Raw genomic sequence first — 20,753 nt, forward strand, 5'->3', positions numbered from 1 at the left:
TTCAGCAAAATTCTTCCTAAGGTGGCCCCTACAAGTCTACTTCAGATTTCAAGGTGAAATCTGATGCGAGTTCTATCAACCTAAATGAAAAGAGACTTCATACTATGGATTGATAGTATTAATGGTCTCATTGCAACCCCTTAACGAATCAAAATTCTGGTTAAGGATATTCACTACCTTGTAAATTCTATCTGGTCAATTCATTTTCAAACATATTTAGAGAGAAGCCAACTTTGTGGCCGATGCAATAGCAAATATATGATTTTCAAGCTCGGTGAGGGCTTGCAGCAATTCTCTCCTCTTATTAGTTATTCATGCTTTAAATTTTGATAGATCAGGCTTAGGCTGTTTAACCTGTTTTAGAATAAGTTTCTTGTAATTTAATTTCTTATTAAAAAAAAAAACGAAAATGGCTTTAATTGTTACATCAAAATTACTTCATGAAAGATTTGCAAAAAAGTTTCTCGAGATCAAAGATTGTGAAATGGTTGGTTGTGACCATACTTTTATCGATCAATTTATACAATCAAGGATAATGAACCTATCTTCAAGTGATGGACTCGCTCAGAAACTATGTCCATCACGTTTAGTATAGTGGCTTAATTAGTCCATAGTCATGACGTACTATACATTTCCCAATTGAACATGGACACAAAGCCAACCTCCCCCCCCCCCCCCCCCCCCCCTTTCTGTATTGGATCGCCTTCAGTGAATGGTCTCCCATCACCATCTTAAATTCTAGGTTACTGTTGAAGTTGAATGAATCTCTTTCGAAATTATGGACTGATGAAGTTGCTGTTAATTTGTTTCTCATTATTAAGTCATAGCGATATTCCCAATCATGATATAATTCACATTGATTGGATTGGATTAGATTATATATAGTCTTGGTAATGGCTTTTGTATCTTCCTTGTTGAATGTTGAGCATAAATTCGAAAGCTCTAAGACAACGATTGACCCAAAAAATTACATCCGTATTAGGTCGTTCTCTATTATTTATTTAATTTTTTTTTATTAAAGAGGAAGAGACGATTTGAATTTGAGATGTCCCCAACATTTTGTTAGAAGGAGAATACCTTATCACCAAACCAAATGCTAGACTCGTAGTGTTTTATGATACCTGGCACTATTTTAATGGATATTGTAAGTTTAAGTTGTCTTATGCGGATACTTGGTAGGCATGATGTTCATTGCGAAAGACAGCTGAAGGCAGGCCACAATGTTTTACACGGTTACGAACTTCAGTACAGATCTGGTGAACAATTTGAGTAAGGATTAATGCTAGCATATATTGGTTAGATCAAACAACTTACTTGAAGTAGAACAATCTTAATATATAGGATTTGTTTATAGTATCAAAGAAAACCAACCTTTATCTAAAAGATGGCATGATTCATAAGTGACGCATGCCCACATCTCTTTCTTAGTTATAAACATTTGAACAAGTACACTTCAAATTTATTCGATAACAAGCCCTTAGAATTAGTCTAAGTAGTAAAGAAAGATTAACTTACTTTAGATTGTGACTAAAATCAAGAAGAGGTTCGTGTTTGGGATTCGATCCTCAAAATACAAATACAAACTCCTCAAAATATAACCAAACATAAATAATTAAATCGGCCCGATAAACCAAATGGCCGTAAGTCTATTCACTTTAGTGGAATAAGTCTTTTATTATTATTATTTTTTTTTTTTTTAAAATGGAGGTCTAGATCATTGTCGCTGTAATATAAAAGCAAAAAACCGCCGTGGATATTTGAAAGTAGAAAATAGTATCTACTGAATTTCAATCGTTACAAAATTTAAGCAGCTAGCAAAAGTCCAAAAGAACTATATTAAGGTAATAGCCAGGTGACGCTTAAATGATCTGTAACAATAACCTTCCTTCTGATATAACATGCAAGAATAGCTAGAAAACAAGCAGTTTTAGAAATTTTATTATCATGTCCAAACAAATGGACAGTCAGGATTCCAGAAACCATTAGCACAAAGGCCTCAGAATGAATGAATAAACTAATAGTTAACCCACAAGAAGAGACTTCATCAATGCTTTGGTTTCCTCACCACTGATCCCAACTGTTGTTCATAAGGCAAGCCACTCGATTACAGTTCATCCATCAACATCCAAGCATAGGTTTTAACTACAGATAAACAAATTAGGCTAATTAAATACTGTCATTAGACGTCCCTACAAGATGAACAAATCTCCAGGTCTCATTCTTGAATATACGAATATGCGCCTTCGAGCTAACTATGGAGATGCCTGCCTGGAATCACCACTATAATTTCTTCCAGGATTCATTTTCAACTTTCAACTCTAGTTCTCAGAATCAGTTGAATCAGGGGAATATGAACTGATACTGAGAGTTATACTTTGTCCACCTTTTTCTCATTTTTGCACATTTTCATCCCAAATAGCTATATTAACCTTCCACTAGGCCTTCCCCTTTCCAAAACAAACTCTTGGCATCTCAACATCAGGAAGAAAAAAAATATTTGTGGTAGTTTCTTTTGTACAAGATTTGACTTATAGATGTGTAGTATAAATAAAGTAATAGGCCCCTATAAAGTTCCACGCTCTGGTTTCCAAATCACTGCAAATTTTCCATGTCATTGTATTTCACCCCTACATATCCTTTTCTGAGTGAAATATATTAAACTTCATTGGATCGGAAGAACTACATATAGCTACAGATAAATTATGACAGCAGAAGCTCAGAAAATAGTGGTGATCCAGGATGCATCTAAAGACATTGTTAGTTCGAGCACAATTCAATTAGTCCTGCATGGCTTATCACATAAGCCTGGGGATGAACTAACACTTCTTGCAGTTCTTCACCAGGTTAATAACCCTAGTACGTTATCTCTCATGAAAGCTGGGAGACTGTGTAAGAATTTCTGCTTTTGATTTGAAAAACAGAAAACCTTGGAATATGTGGTAAAAGAACAAAACAATTTAGTTACTTTAAACAAAACAGATTATGCTAACCTTTTATTTTCCCTAACAACCCAATTTCTCAACTTCTCTGTCCTCAGTGGGATACAGGAACAAAATGGATTCCAGTTCATTTTTTGGAACAAACCAGAAAGTCATTCAAGAAGAGATTGAGAGGAAAACGGAGGAGTATCGTAACAAAGTGGAAATTACAATGATTTCTCAGATATGTGAATGCGCAGAGGTCAGATAAGAATTGCAACCATAACCTGCTATTTGTTTTTGTGGATTTATTGTTCCATTTAATTCATTGCAAGTACTAATACTACTATTAATATACAAGTCCAACTAAGTATGGAGAATATACAGTTTAGAATCTGAAGTAAATCATTTATTATTTGATAGAGTACTTGCAGCCTGCAATACAATAAGGTAGAGGGTACCTTTTGGTGCATCATCTGCCAAGCTAATGCTAACAAAATCATTGTACTTCTTAAAAACACAGATTAAGTTCCACATGGAAGTACTCGCTGGCCCGTCTCCAAAGATGGTTGCTGCAGATGCTGCCAAAGGATTAGGAGCAACGTGGGTTATTCTTGATAGGTCGGTTACCAAAAGATTTTAAGAAGTTACAGTTGTGCCTTCATTGCAGCCATAGTCATCTAACCTTATTTCAATCTGTTCCTCTTAACACAAATTGGAGGTGCAAAACACATATGATGATTGATGAAATGTAAAATCATTTAAAGATTCTTAGATTTACATGAAACAATTAGAAGATGCTTCACTTTGATTTTAATTTCTGCCAAGCTACCGAATGGTTAGATTATTTTTCAAGCTAGATGTGAAAAATCATTCTACAATTGATGAAGAATTATGGTTTAGAGTTCAGGCTTAAAGGTTGCCAATTGCCAAAGCTATTGTACCATCAGAAACCAATAAAAGTAGAGGTACATAGATACTCCAAAATTTGAAAGCCTCTGAATTTTTGGTGCAGGCAAATGAAGAAAGACAAGCAATTCTTCATGGAGAATCTGACATGTGGTATATCGAGGATGAAACGTAACAACTCTGTTGAACAACTGAGAGGCCCAAAACCAATTGAGAACAGCAAGCCAGCAGCTGAAAGGCGCACCACCAGGAGACGTATCAAAGAACAAGTAAAATATGATGAAATGATACCCGGAGATGAAGAACTCTCTCCTAAAAGTAAGAAAAGATTTTCGCAAGTCATCTCAATTATCTAGGACTCTGAGTTTCAAGTTGCATGAATTAGACAATTTAAGTATTGATATGATCCTTTAATTCCTGAAAATAATTACCATGTCTAGTCAAAGAAAAGGAAACTGCTACTTATAGTTCTTCATCTATAGACTATAGTTGCATTTTGCATAATGAAAGCACAATTTTTGTTCTTCTAAACACCCTTCCCCCTAGCCTCTTACTAACACTACAGAATGTTCTTGTAAATTATGGCCAATACCAGTCTCATAGCATATTGCCTTCAGAATCCGAACCCCATACTTCTAGAGAATTTCCTAATTAATTAAAAGAGGAAAAAAAAATTGCTTAGCAGATTTGAATTTCTGGCCGGACATAAAATTAGGTGTCTGATGAAATTTTTACCTTATCATCTAAACATGGGGCAAAATTGCAGTGCAGTACATTAGATAGAAAGTGACAGCAATAACATGCATAATATCACATTGCTTATGGTCACTAAAACACAAGAACTTGATTAAAAGTGGATTTTGTTTTAGAAACTCCAAGTCTTCCAAATATCAGTAATGGCAAAGAACAAGATGCTGATGTTCGCGGACACCCATGGCCTAATTATAGGAAATCTGCTTCCTCATCAAGTGAGCAGGCGACAACTTCAAGCCTTGGGACTACTGAAGCCTTACCTTCTGTTCTTGCTGGTCATTTTCAAGAGGTAGAAATCACTACAAATACTGGAAGAGGAAAAGCAGAAGTCCCTCCTCCAATTGCAAGGGGTCAAGCGAGGGATCAAAAGGAAACAGATAACGCTGGGAGCCCAGATGAAGCTAAACAGCACAGCTACAAGAATGATTGGATAGGAGAATGTCAAGCAGATGAGGAATTTAAAAATTCAACCTGCACAGTTTGCAATAATCAACGACCAAAGATCGGATGGAAGAGAGACTTTACTTATGCAGAACTCCAAGCTGCTACTGATAGTTTTTCCGCAAAGAACTTCCTATCTGAAGGTGGATTTGGTTCAGTCTACAAAGGAGAACTGAATGGAGTGAAGATTGCTGTAAAGCAACATAAAAATGCAAGCTTCCAAGGAGAGAAAGAATTTAAGTCTGAAGTTCATGTACTCAGCAAAGCAAGACATGAAAATTTGGTTATGCTGTTAGGATCATGTTCAGAAGGAAGACAGAGGCTCCTTGTTTACGAATATGTTTGCAACGGTTCTTTGGATCAACATTTATCAAGTAAGAAGAAAACAAGCTAAACTAGAAAAGAGTTTTAACTTTGAAATTGTTCAAGCTTTTGGCAATTGACATGAAATCTGTTCCTCGATATTGGCTGTTACAGCGTAGAGAAGTCTAACACTGAAATAATAAATATTTATGCAGCACATAACACCAGGCCTCTCAGTTGGGATAAGAAGATAAAAATCGCTACTGGAGCTGCAAAAGGGTTAAAATATCTGCATGAGAACAACATCATCCATAGGGACGTGAGACCAAACAACGTCCTCGTCTCACATGATTATGAATCCCTGGTAAATAACTCGGATATGACTACAGCTAATACCAACTGATATCATGATGAACTAGTTAGTTATGTAGGTTAATCAACATGAAGCTATTTTACTTCAGTATTATACAATGCTTAAGAAATATGATTTATAATCATATTTGAAACATTAGAAACTGTTTTTTTTTTTTTAATTTCTCTTGCTGTAGTTATATAGTAGTTACTAGAGTGGATAATTCGTGTAGCTAAAATAGCATTTTTACTTAGTCTGAGGTGAATTCATTCTGTTTTCAGATTGCATTTATTTATTAGTTTGGTAAGCTGCTCTTCAAGTGCATTGGATATTAGTAAAAGAGCTTGAGCCAGATCAGTAGATTTTACATTCTAAACTCTTACATTGAACCTCCTTGTTTAAATAAACTAACATGTTTTATGTACTAGCTAGGAGATTTTGGTCTTGCAAGAACTCAACATGAAGACTCGGATCGATCAACAGACACAACAAGAGTTGTCGGAACTTTGGGATATTTGGCACCAGAATATGCAGAAAGTGGGAAAGTGTCAACCAAGACAGATGTTTATGCTTTCGGGGTCATTCTATTACAGCTTATCACAGGAATGAGGCCTACAGACAAGAAGCTTGGAGGGAAAAGTCTTGTGGGATGGGTAAGAGCTTCCATATTGTAAATTTTATTTTTTTTAATAAATATTCATATATAACATGCCTAAGAGATGAGAATAAAGGAGTATATACTGCAGACCAGAGGAAACTAACTACTGATTACTAAATAAAACAAGAAAGAGCAGGCTTCTAGTGATATACTTCACATATGTGCACCGTAAGCCAGTCTATAACTTTCTTCTCAGGCAAGACCACTATTGAAAGAAAGGAATTACCCAGATTTAATCGACCCAAGGAATGTAGATGCACATGATGTGCATCAACTCTATTGGATGGTTCGGGTAGCAGAAAAATGTCTCACCAGGGATCCTTACAAGAGATTAACTATGGATAAGGTACGTCCACACGATTAAGTAGACTATGGAAACATGCAAGTAACAAGCCCTTCACAAATGCAATAAGGGTAATATAAGCTTAAAACTAGGACTCAGTTAAGTTGGATGCATAGACAAAAACTTGAAACAGGCATAATATATCACCATCATATGTGTAAAAAAAACAGTAAGGAGCTGATTATAATTAAGTGAGACAAAACATAAACAAGACAAATTTAGTACTCACAATATTGGTACTGTGAAACAGATAAATTGCAACCATGCTATGTCATATCACCACTGAATAGAAATTCCTCTTTCATTTGGACCATTGACAGTTTCCCTGTTTGCTAATTAGCTCATGAATCAAACTAAACACATATGCATAATCTGAGCTTGTTGTCATATATAATGGCAGGTAGTTTATGCTTTAGATTACCTGAATGAAGCCAACCAAAATTGTGTCATTGGAGACTTCTCCCCAGCACATTCTGAATCTGCTGGAAGCAGACTGGGCTCTTCTGAATCACACGGTGGAGAAGGTGACAATTACATTAGTATAGACATTACTCCAGAAGGAGGCTACATGACCGGAAAACTCTTGCCAATATCGCCTTCCCCTCCATCAACATGTTCAGAAAAGTCATGCTTTTCCACAGTGTCAGAGCAATCCACCTTGGGTAGCAGTAGCACTGCAAGTTTTGAAGACAAGAGATAAATACCAGAATAATGGTGCATTATCTTTGTAGTTGGTGTTGAAACTAGTGATGGACTAGTTCAGGACGATCCAGATGGGGATTTTAGATACCATGGTAAACATGACGTCGAAACTCGGTACGTAGAGCATTTTGGATTAATGTATCTTGGCCGGAACCCTTCTTCCAATCCCCTAGAGATTCAAGAGGGACTCTTTGGCTTATTTCTTGTGGCCAAATACTTTGATAGTTTGATATTGGTTTCACAGTAGATCATGTAGTTTAATTTCGACACTAATAATCTTGTAGGTTTATATGTCTGCAATAATAGTCGTGAGCATCATTGTGCATTTAAATTTCCTGTCCAATGTGAGCTAATTTGTAGCCCAAGAAGATGGGCGGTTTATAGTGGTTTGAGGTTGGGCCTCCTTGACTTAAGATGGCCGAATGACCCCGCAATCCATGATCGTATTGAAGTTGTGTGTGACACAATTATCACTCGATCTATGAGTGAAGCTCAATTCGCAGATTGTCACACCCAACTTTTGTAGTCTGTTTTACATTATCAATGAAGGACTATATTTCAACTCAAAAAAAAAAAAAAAGTCCTTGAAGTTTGTGGAGGTACTCTTCATCATTTTATGGCATTGTCGTTGTCTTTGACAAACTTACTAGATAGTCAGTTGTCTTCTAGTTGTTACTGAGTTCTTAGTCTAGTCGTACGTCTTGACCTAATATTGTGTCATGACTATGGCGTTTGTTACTGAGGATTAATTGCTTTTAAATTGGTATTTTCTTAATTAGCAACGTGCATTCATAGAGATTTATCTCAACTCTCAAGATTGATTGATCTTATAGTAGTCTATGGAAAATGATTTTTATGGTCGTTAGAAATTGAGCTTTTTTGATTCATGAATGCTGTAATCACAAATTCTCTTGGGATACGATTTTAGTTCTTTGTCCCTCATATATGGCTTATTGTTGTATTGAATGAAATGATTTTACCTTCTCCGAAAAACAAAAACAAAACAAAATGCACAATTGCAACTTGTGAAATGATCGAAGGAGACAAAGGCTGTCTCTACCACGAAGGTTGTCAAAGGTCGACAGTGTGCTCACCTGCCTTCAACGTGAGCGTTGAAGCTAGACGCATGCATCGTCATCGTTAAAGCAAATATCATCGCCCAGTATCATTTGGTCTTGTGACACTAGTTTTCTCTTTATAAATAGAAAGTCCTGAATTTGACTCAACAGACTAATGAAGCTAGTAATTCCACTGGTATAATGAGTTTTCACAAGTCAGTAATTGAGAAGCTTGATTCACGGACTAGTGAAGCTAGTATTTATATTGGTAAATTGAATCCTTGTTCTTTTGTAGTCTAACATTGGTTCCTCGTTGATTTAGACAATAGCTTACCTTCTGATATGGGATCATCACTTAAAGGTATATATTCCTCTGGGTAAAGTTATGAAACGTTAATGTTTCTCATATATGTCATAGTTTATGTAATATTTAGCAACTCATGTGGTAATTAATTAGACAAAAATTTTCATTAAGATAAATAAGGTCCTCGTTAGAGTAAAATAGTTAACTAGAAAAAAGTCCTCGTGACTAAGGTTAAAAAGGTCCTCGTTATAGTAAAATAGGTTTTCATTTGAATAATTAAATCTTAATAGTGATAATTGTAGTAAGTTATCATTTAAGTAATTAAGTCGTAAAAGTAATAATTGTATGTTTGTCATATGTTAACATATTATAGAATTTTACCCTCCATCCATTACTGAAGGTTAGCTGCCTATATCCTACTCTGGCAAAAAGAGAGAGAGCTTGAGAGATTGAGTGGAAACCCAAACAAATTCATGCATACGCCGTCTCATTTCGAGCAAATTATTCTTTTAAATCATAAAGTGGCCTTATCATCTTAGCCTAGCTAGCTAGAAACCTTTGTATATGTATTTCTGACAAATATGGCATCATTTTCGTGCAAGTTGGGTAAGAGGTAAAGACAAATTAAAAAAGCCATTTTGGGAAAGAAAAGAAGATTGAGACGTGTGGGATTTCATCACAAAATGCTACCCTTACCTTACTTTATAGAGAGAATAATCTAAATCCCCCTTTCTAGTTTCCAAATACAACACAAAATGACTGCTTTTCCATGTGAAATATCCATTCAATTCAAGTCCCACTTTCTTTGCGTTCATATTCATGAGCTTTGGAGATATCTGATTTTAAGTTGGTTTGGAAATTAAAGTCCAGGCTAGGTGTTGCGTCCACATGTATTTTCATACTGATGTTCTTGTTCCTATGCACATAATGACGACGAGTGTTATGAGCTCCTAACCTTCCACTTTTTGCAGATAATTTCTTGCCTTATCAAACAGGACCATACCATGGAAAAAAAAATACTTGGCAAATAATGACATGATTGCTTGCAATGAAAGAACTCATGAATAGGAAACAACTTCAATCGGTGGGGAAAATAATTTTCCTGATTTATTTACTATTCATATGTGTAGGCACCGTCTAGACTAGTCAAGGCAGCTAGCCACCTTCTAGCGCCTAGATGGTCGCTCAGAGAGATTTTTAGAACAATGATTAATAAAATAAAGTTCTAAATTTAAGAAAAATATAAAATAAGAAGAGGTTAGTGATCAGAGCAAATCTAGTAGTTCAACAATGAAATGAGAAAGCAATAAAGACATATCTATGCTTTGACACCTGGTATGTCTAATATCAACTAACCTGCAATCTGGGCAACGTAAAACCAAAGAACTCAGGAAAAAGCATTTGAAAACGTTAGAGTAATGGGTGTTAAAGGAAAATAAAAGTGAAACTTAAATGCTTTCCTAAATTATTCTTTCATTAAAAACCATAGCATGCAATTTGATTTAGTAGAAAAATACTTTATTCATTAATTTATTTACAAAAACAATTTGATTGAACTCGTAAATCGCTTAAACCAATGGACGGACTGAATCTGTCAACCTAAACCGTACTAGCTTTAAGGCAGTTATCAATGCCTTAACGATCATCATTTTGGCTGAAAATTTGCAGAGACGATCTATACACTAGTACCTAAAAACTGAACGGTCGAGATGTGGATGTGCGACCGAAAAGTGACCCAAAACTCGAACTTCACACGTAAATTTTCAAAGCGGAGCTCCGCTCTGGATAGGATCTGTATATATATATATATATATATATATATATATATATATATATATATATATATAAAAGAAGAAGCAATTATCATAAATTGAATTCCCAATCAATGACATGCACACTACACACACACTCTCTCTCTCTTCTAATGAGGGATCACTTTTTTTGGCCATTTTAAGAGATTGATTATTTGACCAACTTTTCGATCACTTATCAACATCTCCACCATTCAGTTGTTAGGTCTATATGAATAGATCATTTCTGTAAATTTTCAGCTAAATTGATAATCGTTAAGGCATTCAAAACTATGATTTACAATTATAAACATGAACGGTTTAGATTTGACAGATTTGGTTCGTCCATTGATTTAATCTAGTTCGATACCTTAATGGTCACCATTTGGCTGAAAATTTGCAGAGGTGATCTATTCATAGAATCCTAAGAAGTGAATGGTCGAGATGCCGATATGTGATCAAAAAGTGAACCCACAAAAGATCCCTTAAAATAAAAATAAAAAGATCCCTTAGTGGAATCAAGGATATGAAAACTTCACTATACCACAAAAATATGAATGATACTTATTGGTCCCATAGTAACTCCAAGAAATCACAAATCATAACAGAACTCAAATCAAAGAAATTATCGAAAATCATAAATTATAACGTAATTCAAAATCTAAATCAAGACTCAAGCATTGGTCCGATATAACTATAATAAAATTCACGTAAAATTAATAATTTCTCAAACTTAAGCTCAGAATATGAGAAATATCAATTCAAGCTCAATACTAAAATTGAAAGAGTTAAAAGAAGACAAATTAACCTATCAATAAGATAATACTTGTTTACCCTTTTATCACTAACCTTCGACGTACATAGTTCTAGAATAGATGATGACAATGATTGCAATTTTAGATGATTATGGACATCAATATGAAAAAACATCTTGGATAATCAACATTGAATGACTTAATATATTAAACCTACAATCAAGCTCATACAATTGAACATTTATTGCAGCAGTAGTATATAAAATGAAACTGGTACTCTAATGTAAGTAACCACTCTTTTGTGACGTTGGCCTTGACATTCAAAATAGGGATCAGCCAAGATTACTAGAAAGTAGTCACTTCCTTGCTCTGTATGTTCTCGTCCGGCTGAACATCTTTGCATCATTGCACGAGTCACTATAGATTTTTCTTCTCATTGCCTTTCATTCTTTCGTCTTCAGTGTTGTCTAATGAATTCATGATCAAACGTACGTGATCTAATACCATATCAAGAATTAATGATCAACAAACTTGTTGGGTGGTCGATCAGCAACGTGATTAGTTTAGAATCTTTAGATATATATGGTTGCATTGTATTTTGATTGTCGACATTAGCAGCAATAAATAGAACTGTCACAGATTAAAAGTTATCAGAGTAATTTTTAGTTTCTTATTGTTTTCTTTATTGCTTATTAGTTAATTTCAATACGTCCATACTGTTGTGATGTTGTTCTTATAGACTCTACTTCTTTAGTCAGCGGTATGCACTCACTACCAATGAACTGGTGAGCCACCCTTACACATAGTTTGAGCCCTTGTGAGACAGGGTGGAATGTATATTGTGCAGTTTTTCATGTTGTTGGCTATACGACCGACCTTATCGTAGATCTGAATAATTGGTTTCTCTTAAATAATTCATGGAAATTGACATTTGCAGTAGTTAGAGTTTGAGCCTTTTTAACTCATGACGTCAATAACCCTCGTCTCTCTTGAAATTTTGATTATTTATTCTCCCAATGCATGATTTCCGAAAATCAAATGGTGACAAGAATAGTGCTGATAAAGATAATAGAGACCGTGCTTTTCGAAAATACCATACCTGAAGAAAAATAGTTTTTATTTTTTATTTTTACTGAATTCGAATTTTGAATAGAATTTTCCAACAAGTTATCATTTCAAATTCGCTACAAAATAAAAAATAAAAATCATCACTCTCTACACAATTCATTAAATCCCAAAAATTAAACAAAATAAAAACAGTTTTCTTCAAGTAGTAGTGTAGGATAGATGCACAAATTTACCCACCAAGTGAGGATCATGGTATGATGGAGATATATAGAGAGAGTAGCAGCAGCAGCAGCAAGAAAGTCTCCAGTCACGCATAGAATATGAGTCAAACACTCAAAACTCAAATCTCGTCTCTGTGAGAAGCGAAAAATAGAAGTGGGAGGGAATTAATTAATTTTAGTAAAAATATATTATATAACAAAAAAAGGGCAAAAAAAAAAAAAGGAAAAAAAGAGGAAGACAGAGTTTGAGAGAGAGAGGAGAGGAGAAGGGGAGAGAGAGAGGAGTGAGGTGGTAGGGAGTCCACAGTCACCTCCTTTATCTCAGCCTAACTTGCCTCTTCTCTTGCCATTTCGCCCTCCTCTCTAAATCAAATCCCCTCTTTTCCATTTCCCCTTCCCCATCATTTCTCATTTCTCCCCATTTTTTTTTTCCATTTTCTAAATTCTCTCTCTCTCTCTCTCACAACTGGTGTGGCTGGCTGGCTGTGTGTGTGTGTGTGTTGTTGTTTCCTCCTCCTCCCTCCATCGATCTCAGCTCTCAGATGTGTTGCTCTCTCTACGCTCGGATCCTCTCCCTCCTCTTTCACAAATTCCGGTTAGGATCATCCCCCTCTTAATTCCCCGATGCCCATTTCACCTAGGGTTTCCATTTCTCTCGATCTCGAATGTAGGAAACGGGAATTCATGCTCAAGCTAATCAGATTTAAGCCTTTCTTTTGCGTAAATTTTCACCTTCCGAGCTGAATTTGTTTTACTTTATTTTAATTTTGCAGTTGATTTTGAATTTCATGATTTTTATTATGAATTTATGATTTTTTTTTTTTTTTTTTTTTGGAATTCTCAGGTGTTCCATTATTTCGATTGTGTCAGCTTTTAGATCATCTCGACACTACGATTGAGCTTTTTCCGATTTTAATTGCGATTGCGGATTTCCAGTTCGGGAGATTATTGATTGCCGGCAAAAGGACCTGTCTTTTTTTTTTTTTTTTTTCCCTTTTGGTCGATTCGCAGCTTCAAATTTGGATTTTTTTTTGGTTTTTCATCTGCTCCATCTTCTTGTGATTCAGGTATTTCATTCATATATTCCCTGGTTTTTTTTCTGTTAATTTTTAGAAACAATTGTTTCGGTACGTCAATTTCGCTTGTGATTAGGATTGGAATAGATTTCGATTTAGTTCAGCTGAGATTCAATCTTTGTTTTGTATGTTGTATTAAATGTGTGCGTGGATAGGTAACCATATATAGATATTGTTGTAATCCATGAAGTGAATTCTGTGTGACGTATACAAAAGAAGGTGAATTCTGTGTGGTTGCTGGCTCGACTGCGCCCTATGATTTTGGATCACATTATACTGATCCCCTTTGCTCGAGTGATTTGCTTGTGATTGGGGTCAAAGGATTTAAGTTTTTCATTGGAATATTACTCACTTGTTATCCGATCTGCACTGTAGTTGCATTTTAGAACATATCATTAATATGTGTCTGAGTGTTGCTTACTCATAATTTTTGTTGAATAATGACTCTGTATCCACAAGAGTTTGTGCTAACTTTACCCCTTGATCCATATTCCGTATCCAGAAGTGTTTATTTATTTATTTTCCTTATTATTCTTTCTGTTTATGGATTCTACCATTGTGGTGAGCTCTTGGAGTCTTCGGTTGTTTGCATTTATGAAATCCGCAGTTTTGTTTTATTTTTTTATTTTTCTAAAGCAGCAGCAAATTGTTTGTTTGTTTTTTTTTTTTTAAAGTAAATAGGCAGAGGAGGGTCAGTGCATGTATAACAAGTGCATCAAAAAAGGCGGTACAGTTCTGCTTACTTTTCTTTGATTGTTTGTTTCTTCTCCTTTTTAATGCAGGTTGTCAAGCTACTCTTTGCATGGTCTTTGCCTGTTTTGATAGAACTTAAGAGATGAGTCGAACAACAACTGACAGTGAAGATGGACTGCTGTCTAAGGATCAAATTGAGTCACCATTAATGGATGAGAGTAATGGAGGAATTGGAAATGGCGGAATTGTTCTAAAGAAAGGGCCATGGACATCGGCTGAAGATGCAATTTTGGTGGAGTATGTTAAGAAGCATGGGGAAGGAAACTGGAATGCTGTTCAGAAGCACTCAGGACTGTTCCGCTGTGGCAAAAGCTGCCGTCTGCGATGGGCAAATCACCTAAGGCCGAATCTGAAGAAAGGGGCATTCACACCAGAAGAAGAACGTTTGATTGTTGAACTCCATGCAAAGATGGGAAACAAATGGGCGCGAATGGCGGCACATGTAAGTACATAGATAATATATCTCTGCCAAGCTCTGTTTCCTTTTCTTATACCTCATATTTAATATCACATTCAGACGTATAACATGGGAAGATGCTCGATACAGAAGTTCATTAAAATTCTTCTATGGGTTGTATCTTTCCTATTATTCTAGTAACATCCCTGTTTGTTCTTGTTAAAGCAAGAAAATATATGAAATGAAAAGAAAAATAACACAGAAGTTCATCAGTATTCTTTGAATTTTGTTCAAACTTTCTAACTGCAATTTTCAAATGTGTAAGAGCCTGTATTTTTTTGCATGAAATAAAACTCCCAATTACTTGTTATTGTGTCTGCTGAGCTTCTAGAATAAAAAGAATGAAAATTCTGACTGCTGCATTTACTTCGACTACCACAAATAAGGCTCTTCTGCTTTTTATCTCAGTAAGATCAGATAAGATAGAATCATATAGATACCTTCTATGTTCAGAAAAGTTACATTTCCCTCAATCCAAAAGCTTGTATAACTCTCCAACATTAAATACCCTAGTTCCAGTGAGATTCAAGTGATATAACTTCTCAGTAGGGTAAATCCCACTGAAATCTTGTAGCTTATTCTTTACAACTTCTGGAAGAATAAGAACTTGGTCATGGTATCATCCAGTATTTTGTTCTGTGAGGTTTGATAATTAGAGATATATCAGACAGGATTAGAGTTACTGATATGCTTAACATCTGTCCTAACTCTGGGTAGTCTGTAGTACTCATAACTACTGGCATATAAACTAGAGTTTTCTCTCCTTTCCTGTCTCCTAGATTCACAAATTTAATGGAAACTATTGATGCTTGATTTAATACGGTTACAGAAAGGTAATGAAGTTATGACGTAGAAATGATGAGATGATATGTTTCCCTGAACAGGTCAAGTATAGTTACTTTCCATAGGGTTAAATCATGAACAATAATGTGTTAATGCCTTGCAAGCTTGAAAAGTTGACATTATTAGAGCGTATTTGGGAGATTATCATTTACAAGGTAGTTCACTGTTGTGCATAGTTCTTTTTGTAGGAGATGATCTTGTCATCTCTCACTTAAATCGTCATCAAATTTTTATAACAATTTTACTGATTTTATATAATGGGTCCTTGAGTCCTTCCATTATTTTTTTTCGCTAGTGTAAGAATGAAAAGTAAACTTACATGTACATTTGTATGTATGTAAACTATCTTCAGCATGATGAGAATCTTGATTAACAGTCTCTTTTGCTCTTCTTAGTTACCTGGCCGTACGGATAATGAGATAAAGAATTACTGGAATACCAGAATTAAGCGACGTCAGCGAGCTGGCTTGCCACTTTATCCTCCTGAGGTCTGTTTGCAAGCATTGCAGGAGAGTCAACAAGGCCAGTCCAGTGGTGCACTTAATGGCACAGACACAGCACATCATGATTCTCTGCAAACTAACAGTTACGAGATACCTGATGTTGTATTTGACAGTTTGAAAGGGAACAGCTGTGTCTTACCTTATGTTCCTGAGCTTCCTGATATCTCTGCAAGTGGCATGCTGATGAAAGGCCTTGGTTCTTCTCCATATTGTGGTTTTATGCCACCAACAATGCATCGCCAAAAGCGTCCTCGAGAATCAACAGCTTTATTCCCTACTTCCGGTGGTAGCTATAAAGATGGTTTTCCCCAGTTCGACCAATTTGAAAATGATGCTTGTGACAAAGTTGCTCGATCGTATGGGTTGTCTTTTCCTCATGATCCTGATCCTACCACCAAGAGTCCGCTTTCTTTTGGTGTAATTCAAGGTAGCCATTCCCTTTCAAATGGCAATTCTTCTGCTTCCAAACCCACTTGCGGGGCTGTGAAGCTGGAGCTCCCTTCACTCCAATATCCAGAAACTGATTTAGGTAGCTGGAGCACTTCTCCTCCTCCACCCTTACTTGAATCAATTGATAATTTTATCCAGTCTCCTCCACCTGTTGGTGCATTTGAGTCAGATTGCGCCTCACCACGTAACAGTGGACTGCTAGATGCTTTACTTTATGAGGCAAAGACTCTCAGTAGTACAAAGAATCATTCAACCGACAAGAGTTCAAATTCATCTAGCGTTACTCCTGGGGAAGTGGCTGACAGTTCCACATTGAATGTTTGCGAGACAGAATGGGAAGAATATGGCGACCCAATTTCTCCATTGGGTCATTCTGCTACTTCGCTGTTCAGTGAGTGCACTCCTATCAGTGCCAGTGGAAGTTCATTGGAGGAAGTGCCACCTGCTGAGACCCTTACTGGTGAGTATCTGTATCTGTATCTGAGACCTGGAGATGAATGAGGTTGATGATCACATTGTAAAGAAAACTCTGAATTATTTTCTTCACTTGGTAACAATTTTTGTTAGCAGTTGGAACCACCATGCATCACCTGTTATTCCCAATAATTTAAATGGGTATCAAATATTAATACCCAATTACAAACTCTTTTTTGTTTCCCTTTTGGTAGATATGATGGCATTTTCTCCTAGACAAAACTAATTGATTTGTTTATATGAATATTATTTGTCAAACTCCTATCTCTAATGTGCAGGATAAACCTTGTGGTGCGTAATTTGCAGGATAAATGATCTGTTGCCTGTTGTTATGTCTTATGTTGTTTTTGATTGTTCTTCCAGGATCCAATGTGAAACCTGAACCAGCTGACCACGCTTGGACACCTGAGAAACAAAAAGAAGCTTCACCTCCATTGGATTATACTCGTCCTGATGCGTTACTTGGTTCAGATTGGCTTGAGCCAAGTACTGGGTTTAAAGACCAATCAATCATGAATGATGCGATTGCATCACTTCTCGGTGAGGATTTGGCCACTGACTACAAGCACATGGCTTCTGGAACGTCTACATCAAATCAAGGGTGGGGTCTTGGTTCTTGCCTGTGGAACAACATGCCTGCCGTCTGTCAAATGACGGATCTTCCTTGAGAAACGGCCCTGTTAATTGTATGAAGTTGAAACTTTTGTCCCCTAATTCATGTTGTTGATTTGTCGACTGTGGGAAGTGAGTCCTGGCTATGTCCTGGTCTGAGAGGCCAGTGGCGACTGAGACTTGTGGTCCTGTTTTGCGTGATTCGGTCATTGTTGTTTTTTGTTTGTGGTTCACTTGGTTTCTTTTCAAACAGTGCAATGCATGTATGCCTGAACAGAACCATATGATCGGGGTATACGATTGGTTTCTGGCTTTTCTTATTATTGTAGAATAATTATGCATTTAGAACATGGAACGTTCTGATACAATGGGAAGGTGGTATAAATTTGCTCCATGGTCCATTGGCTCTGCCTTCCTCTTTTCTTTTGATCGTTGTTTGTTTGTTTGTTTGTTTTTTTATTTTCCATCGCAAGTATTTTAATGATCATACAATTCGATCCTTGAGTTACTACATCAGCAGCAAGATACTATTTCCACAATAGCACATTAACTAGCTTGGGCATACACAACTGAAATCTTGAACCCGAACCATACTGAGCTAGGAATTTCCGTCCAATACAAACCAAGAAAATGGCACAGGCTGCGAGATACCACGAATTCATTTGGGTACATGGCATTCTCATTGCTTTTTCTTACATGAATCCTAAATTCCCAATTCCCAATTCTGAATTCATCACCAATTCACCATTGAAACCTAATCACCATTACCTAGACACCAATTCAACACCATCTTTTTAACCTAATTACAAATCAACGATCGGTTTCTGACTCCTCAAAAAAAAAAAAAAAAGATCGGTTTCTGATTTGATGGCTAGACCTAAGAAGGCAGTAGCTTTTCCACTGCGTTGATAATGATTCTTTTAACAGCAACATCACCCTTTGTGCCACTGCAACTTGAAGACCCAATTGTAGGTCCTGCATCTTTAAGTCAGCCCCGACAAAATCAAGGTCCTACATCTTCAAGTTAGCCTAAGATCAAGCTTCCGCTGCTCCTGTAAGTGAAACTCCTCCATCAAATGCAATTCTAATAAGTTTTATTTGATTCCGTTTTTAGGATATAAGAAGAATGAGAATATGAGATGATGAAGAAGGGAATGATGTAGAAGTAGTTAGGAAAATCGCTTAAGCATCTTTAGCAATGCTAGTCGGCTAAAAGTAACTAAAAAGTCATTTTGACTAGCCACTTTAGAAATACATCTGCATCAATGCTCTCTATTATAATTAGTTTTGAATTCATATTATTTTTTAAAGGAAGGTTAAATAGTTTAAATGTATTTAAAAATTACATAAAATAACTCAAAAAGAATGTATAGAGAGCCTCATCTCACTCTTTATATTTAGGAGCGAGATAGCTAAAAGTTATAATGGAGAGCCACTTAGGAGTCTGGTGCAGTTGTTAAAATATATAAAAAGCTAAACATGCTCTCCAGAATAACTAAAGAGCCAAAATTGAAAGTCTGCTAAAGATGCTCTTATTGTATTTATTACTCTAGAGGAAAGATATGAGATTTTGGAGTGGACAGTTCAAAAAAATGGGATCTGCAGTCTTGCTTACATAAGGTACAGTTTTAAGGGACTATAAGGACCAAATGTATTAATTTAAAACCTGAAATTATAATAGCTTAAAACTGTGCATTTGTTGCGGACGTCATATTCACTTGTTTCTCAGTCTCTTAAGACCTGTCCCTTAGGTGAGCGGGCCTCGGGACATTTGAAATGCTTAGGCACATTAATCAGGGGAGAAATTTTATTTACGCATACGCAATTACTTAATGCACAACCCTCTTTTTTTAACCATTTTTAATTACGCTTTTACCCTCCACCAAATTGATAAGAAAAAGAAATGGTTGAGGATTTATGATAGGACCCGCCTCAGATTCCAAGATCCGAGGTGACTCTGCGGGGTCCACCTTAAGAATAACTTTATCGAAAACTCGACTTCTTGAAATTTTAGGCTTTCCTGTGGGGTCTACCTTAAGAATAATTCTACCAAAAATTCTGCAGAATCACTCTTAATGATGGACTACCCAAAACCTATTGAAAAACAATTTACACTTCTAAATTCAACCACCATCCTCAACTCTTGGAGCCTACATGGTTCTCACAATCACGACTAGCTTCATAACACACCAACTTCATAACATGTATGACTAGTCCGACTCTTCCGCAATAGTCAACTAAATTTCCGAAATTTAACATATCCCCAAAAACACAAACACAACTCCCAGTTTTATAACAATATTTCAACAGATAATCAGAGCAATCTAGAAGAGATAAATCAAAAATATAATACAAGTAGGTTAAACTAGTAACCTACAAAAAAAATGTGGCAGCGGAAGAATGCTACGCCTCAACTCCTACTATAACGAACCAGCTAATCTGCATACTAGGCATTTGAAATTGAAAGGCCCAAGAAAAAGTAATTGAACATCTTCAAACACAAGTTGAAGTTTGAAACATATAATCACAAGGGGAATGCTAGATACACATGCATATGCGTTTGGGTCTAACACCGCAATGCCACGTGGTACTTGGCAACAGAAACGAAATAGTTTATTAATGCATTTTTTTTTCTTGGCACTTTTGCCCTTGCCATTCTCATCTCTTCCCTTCTGCAAATATTTTTTTTTTCCTTCAATCTGCTCCAAAACGATTAAAACACCAGAGAAGATGAACTTCCAACTAAACCACGATCTACCCCTATCTTCTGCCACTGAAAATTCCCTTTCAATTTTAAACCATAAAATGGGTTGATATTTTGTGGGTTTCCAGCAAATTCTCACAAATGCGCACTCCTCCCGTCCAAAAACAAAGAAAACCCAAGAAACAAGAAGAAAAAGACATGATCAATGTTCTGGCATCAACCGCTTTGTGGTCCTATTCACTGTTCTTCTGCTCTCCTTCCACTTCATCTCCATATGCCATGAACTACAGGTTCATATCACTGATT

General features: G+C 36.1%; 2 protein-coding genes across 7 annotated transcripts; both read left to right on the plus strand.

Moving 5' to 3' along the window:
* Positions 1-2,200: 2,200 nt before the first annotated feature.
* LOC133715990 (probable serine/threonine-protein kinase PBL5) lies at positions 2,201-7,710 on the plus strand. 4 transcript variants are annotated; one of them, XM_062142713.1, is made up of 9 exons: positions 2,201-2,889; positions 3,038-3,180; positions 3,442-3,539; positions 3,934-4,145; positions 4,697-5,395; positions 5,540-5,688; positions 6,105-6,329; positions 6,531-6,680; positions 7,078-7,710. In XM_062142713.1, exons 1-9 carry the CDS (start codon positions 2,703-2,705, stop codon positions 7,375-7,377), a joined length of 2,163 nt encoding a protein of 720 aa, XP_061998697.1. In that variant the 5' UTR covers positions 2,201-2,702; the 3' UTR covers positions 7,378-7,710. The 4 variants fall into 4 exon arrangements, with proteins under 4 accessions (XP_061998697.1, XP_061998698.1, XP_061998700.1 ...); XM_062142714.1 differs by having other exon boundaries at positions 2,201-2,856; XM_062142716.1 differs by having other exon boundaries at positions 2,704-2,843.
* A 5,091-nt stretch (positions 7,711-12,801) lies between these two features.
* On the plus strand, positions 12,802-18,137 carry LOC133715036 (transcription factor MYB33-like). 3 transcript variants are annotated; one of them, XM_062141343.1, is made up of 5 exons: positions 12,802-13,295; positions 13,420-13,642; positions 14,434-14,846; positions 16,100-17,117; positions 17,495-18,137. In XM_062141343.1, the coding sequence occupies exons 3-5, from the start codon at positions 14,487-14,489 to the stop codon at positions 17,797-17,799; spliced, it is 1,683 nt and encodes a 560-aa protein (XP_061997327.1). In that variant the 5' UTR covers positions 12,802-13,295; positions 13,420-13,642; positions 14,434-14,486; the 3' UTR covers positions 17,800-18,137. The 3 variants fall into 3 exon arrangements, with proteins under 3 accessions (XP_061997327.1, XP_061997328.1, XP_061997329.1); XM_062141344.1 differs by having other exon boundaries at positions 12,802-13,170; XM_062141345.1 differs by lacking the exon at positions 13,420-13,642 and having other exon boundaries at positions 12,802-13,170.
* The last annotated feature ends 2,616 nt before the right edge of the window (positions 18,138-20,753 follow it).

Source organism: Rosa rugosa, chromosome 6 (genome assembly GCF_958449725.1).
Source record: "Rosa rugosa chromosome 6, drRosRugo1.1, whole genome shotgun sequence".
NCBI classification, from domain to species: domain Eukaryota; kingdom Viridiplantae; phylum Streptophyta; class Magnoliopsida; order Rosales; family Rosaceae; genus Rosa; species Rosa rugosa.

Excerpts from the sequence above, each read along its gene's own strand:
- LOC133715990 (XM_062142713.1), top strand. The coding sequence starts at position 2,703 with ATGACAGCAGAAGCTCAGAAAATAGTGGTGATCCAGGATGCATCTAAA. Across the intron at positions 6,330-6,530 it reads GGAAAAGTCTTGTGGGATGG|GCAAGACCACTATTGAAAGA; the intron begins GTAAGAGCTTCC and ends CTTTCTTCTCAG. Across the intron at positions 6,681-7,077 it reads AGAGATTAACTATGGATAAG|GTAGTTTATGCTTTAGATTA; the intron begins GTACGTCCACAC and ends ATATAATGGCAG.
- LOC133715036 (XM_062141343.1), top strand. The coding sequence starts at position 14,487 with ATGAGTCGAACAACAACTGACAGTGAAGATGGACTGCTGTCTAAGGAT. Across the intron at positions 14,847-16,099 it reads GGGCGCGAATGGCGGCACAT|TTACCTGGCCGTACGGATAA; the intron begins GTAAGTACATAG and ends TGCTCTTCTTAG. Across the intron at positions 17,118-17,494 it reads ACCTGCTGAGACCCTTACTG|GATCCAATGTGAAACCTGAA; the intron begins GTGAGTATCTGT and ends TTGTTCTTCCAG.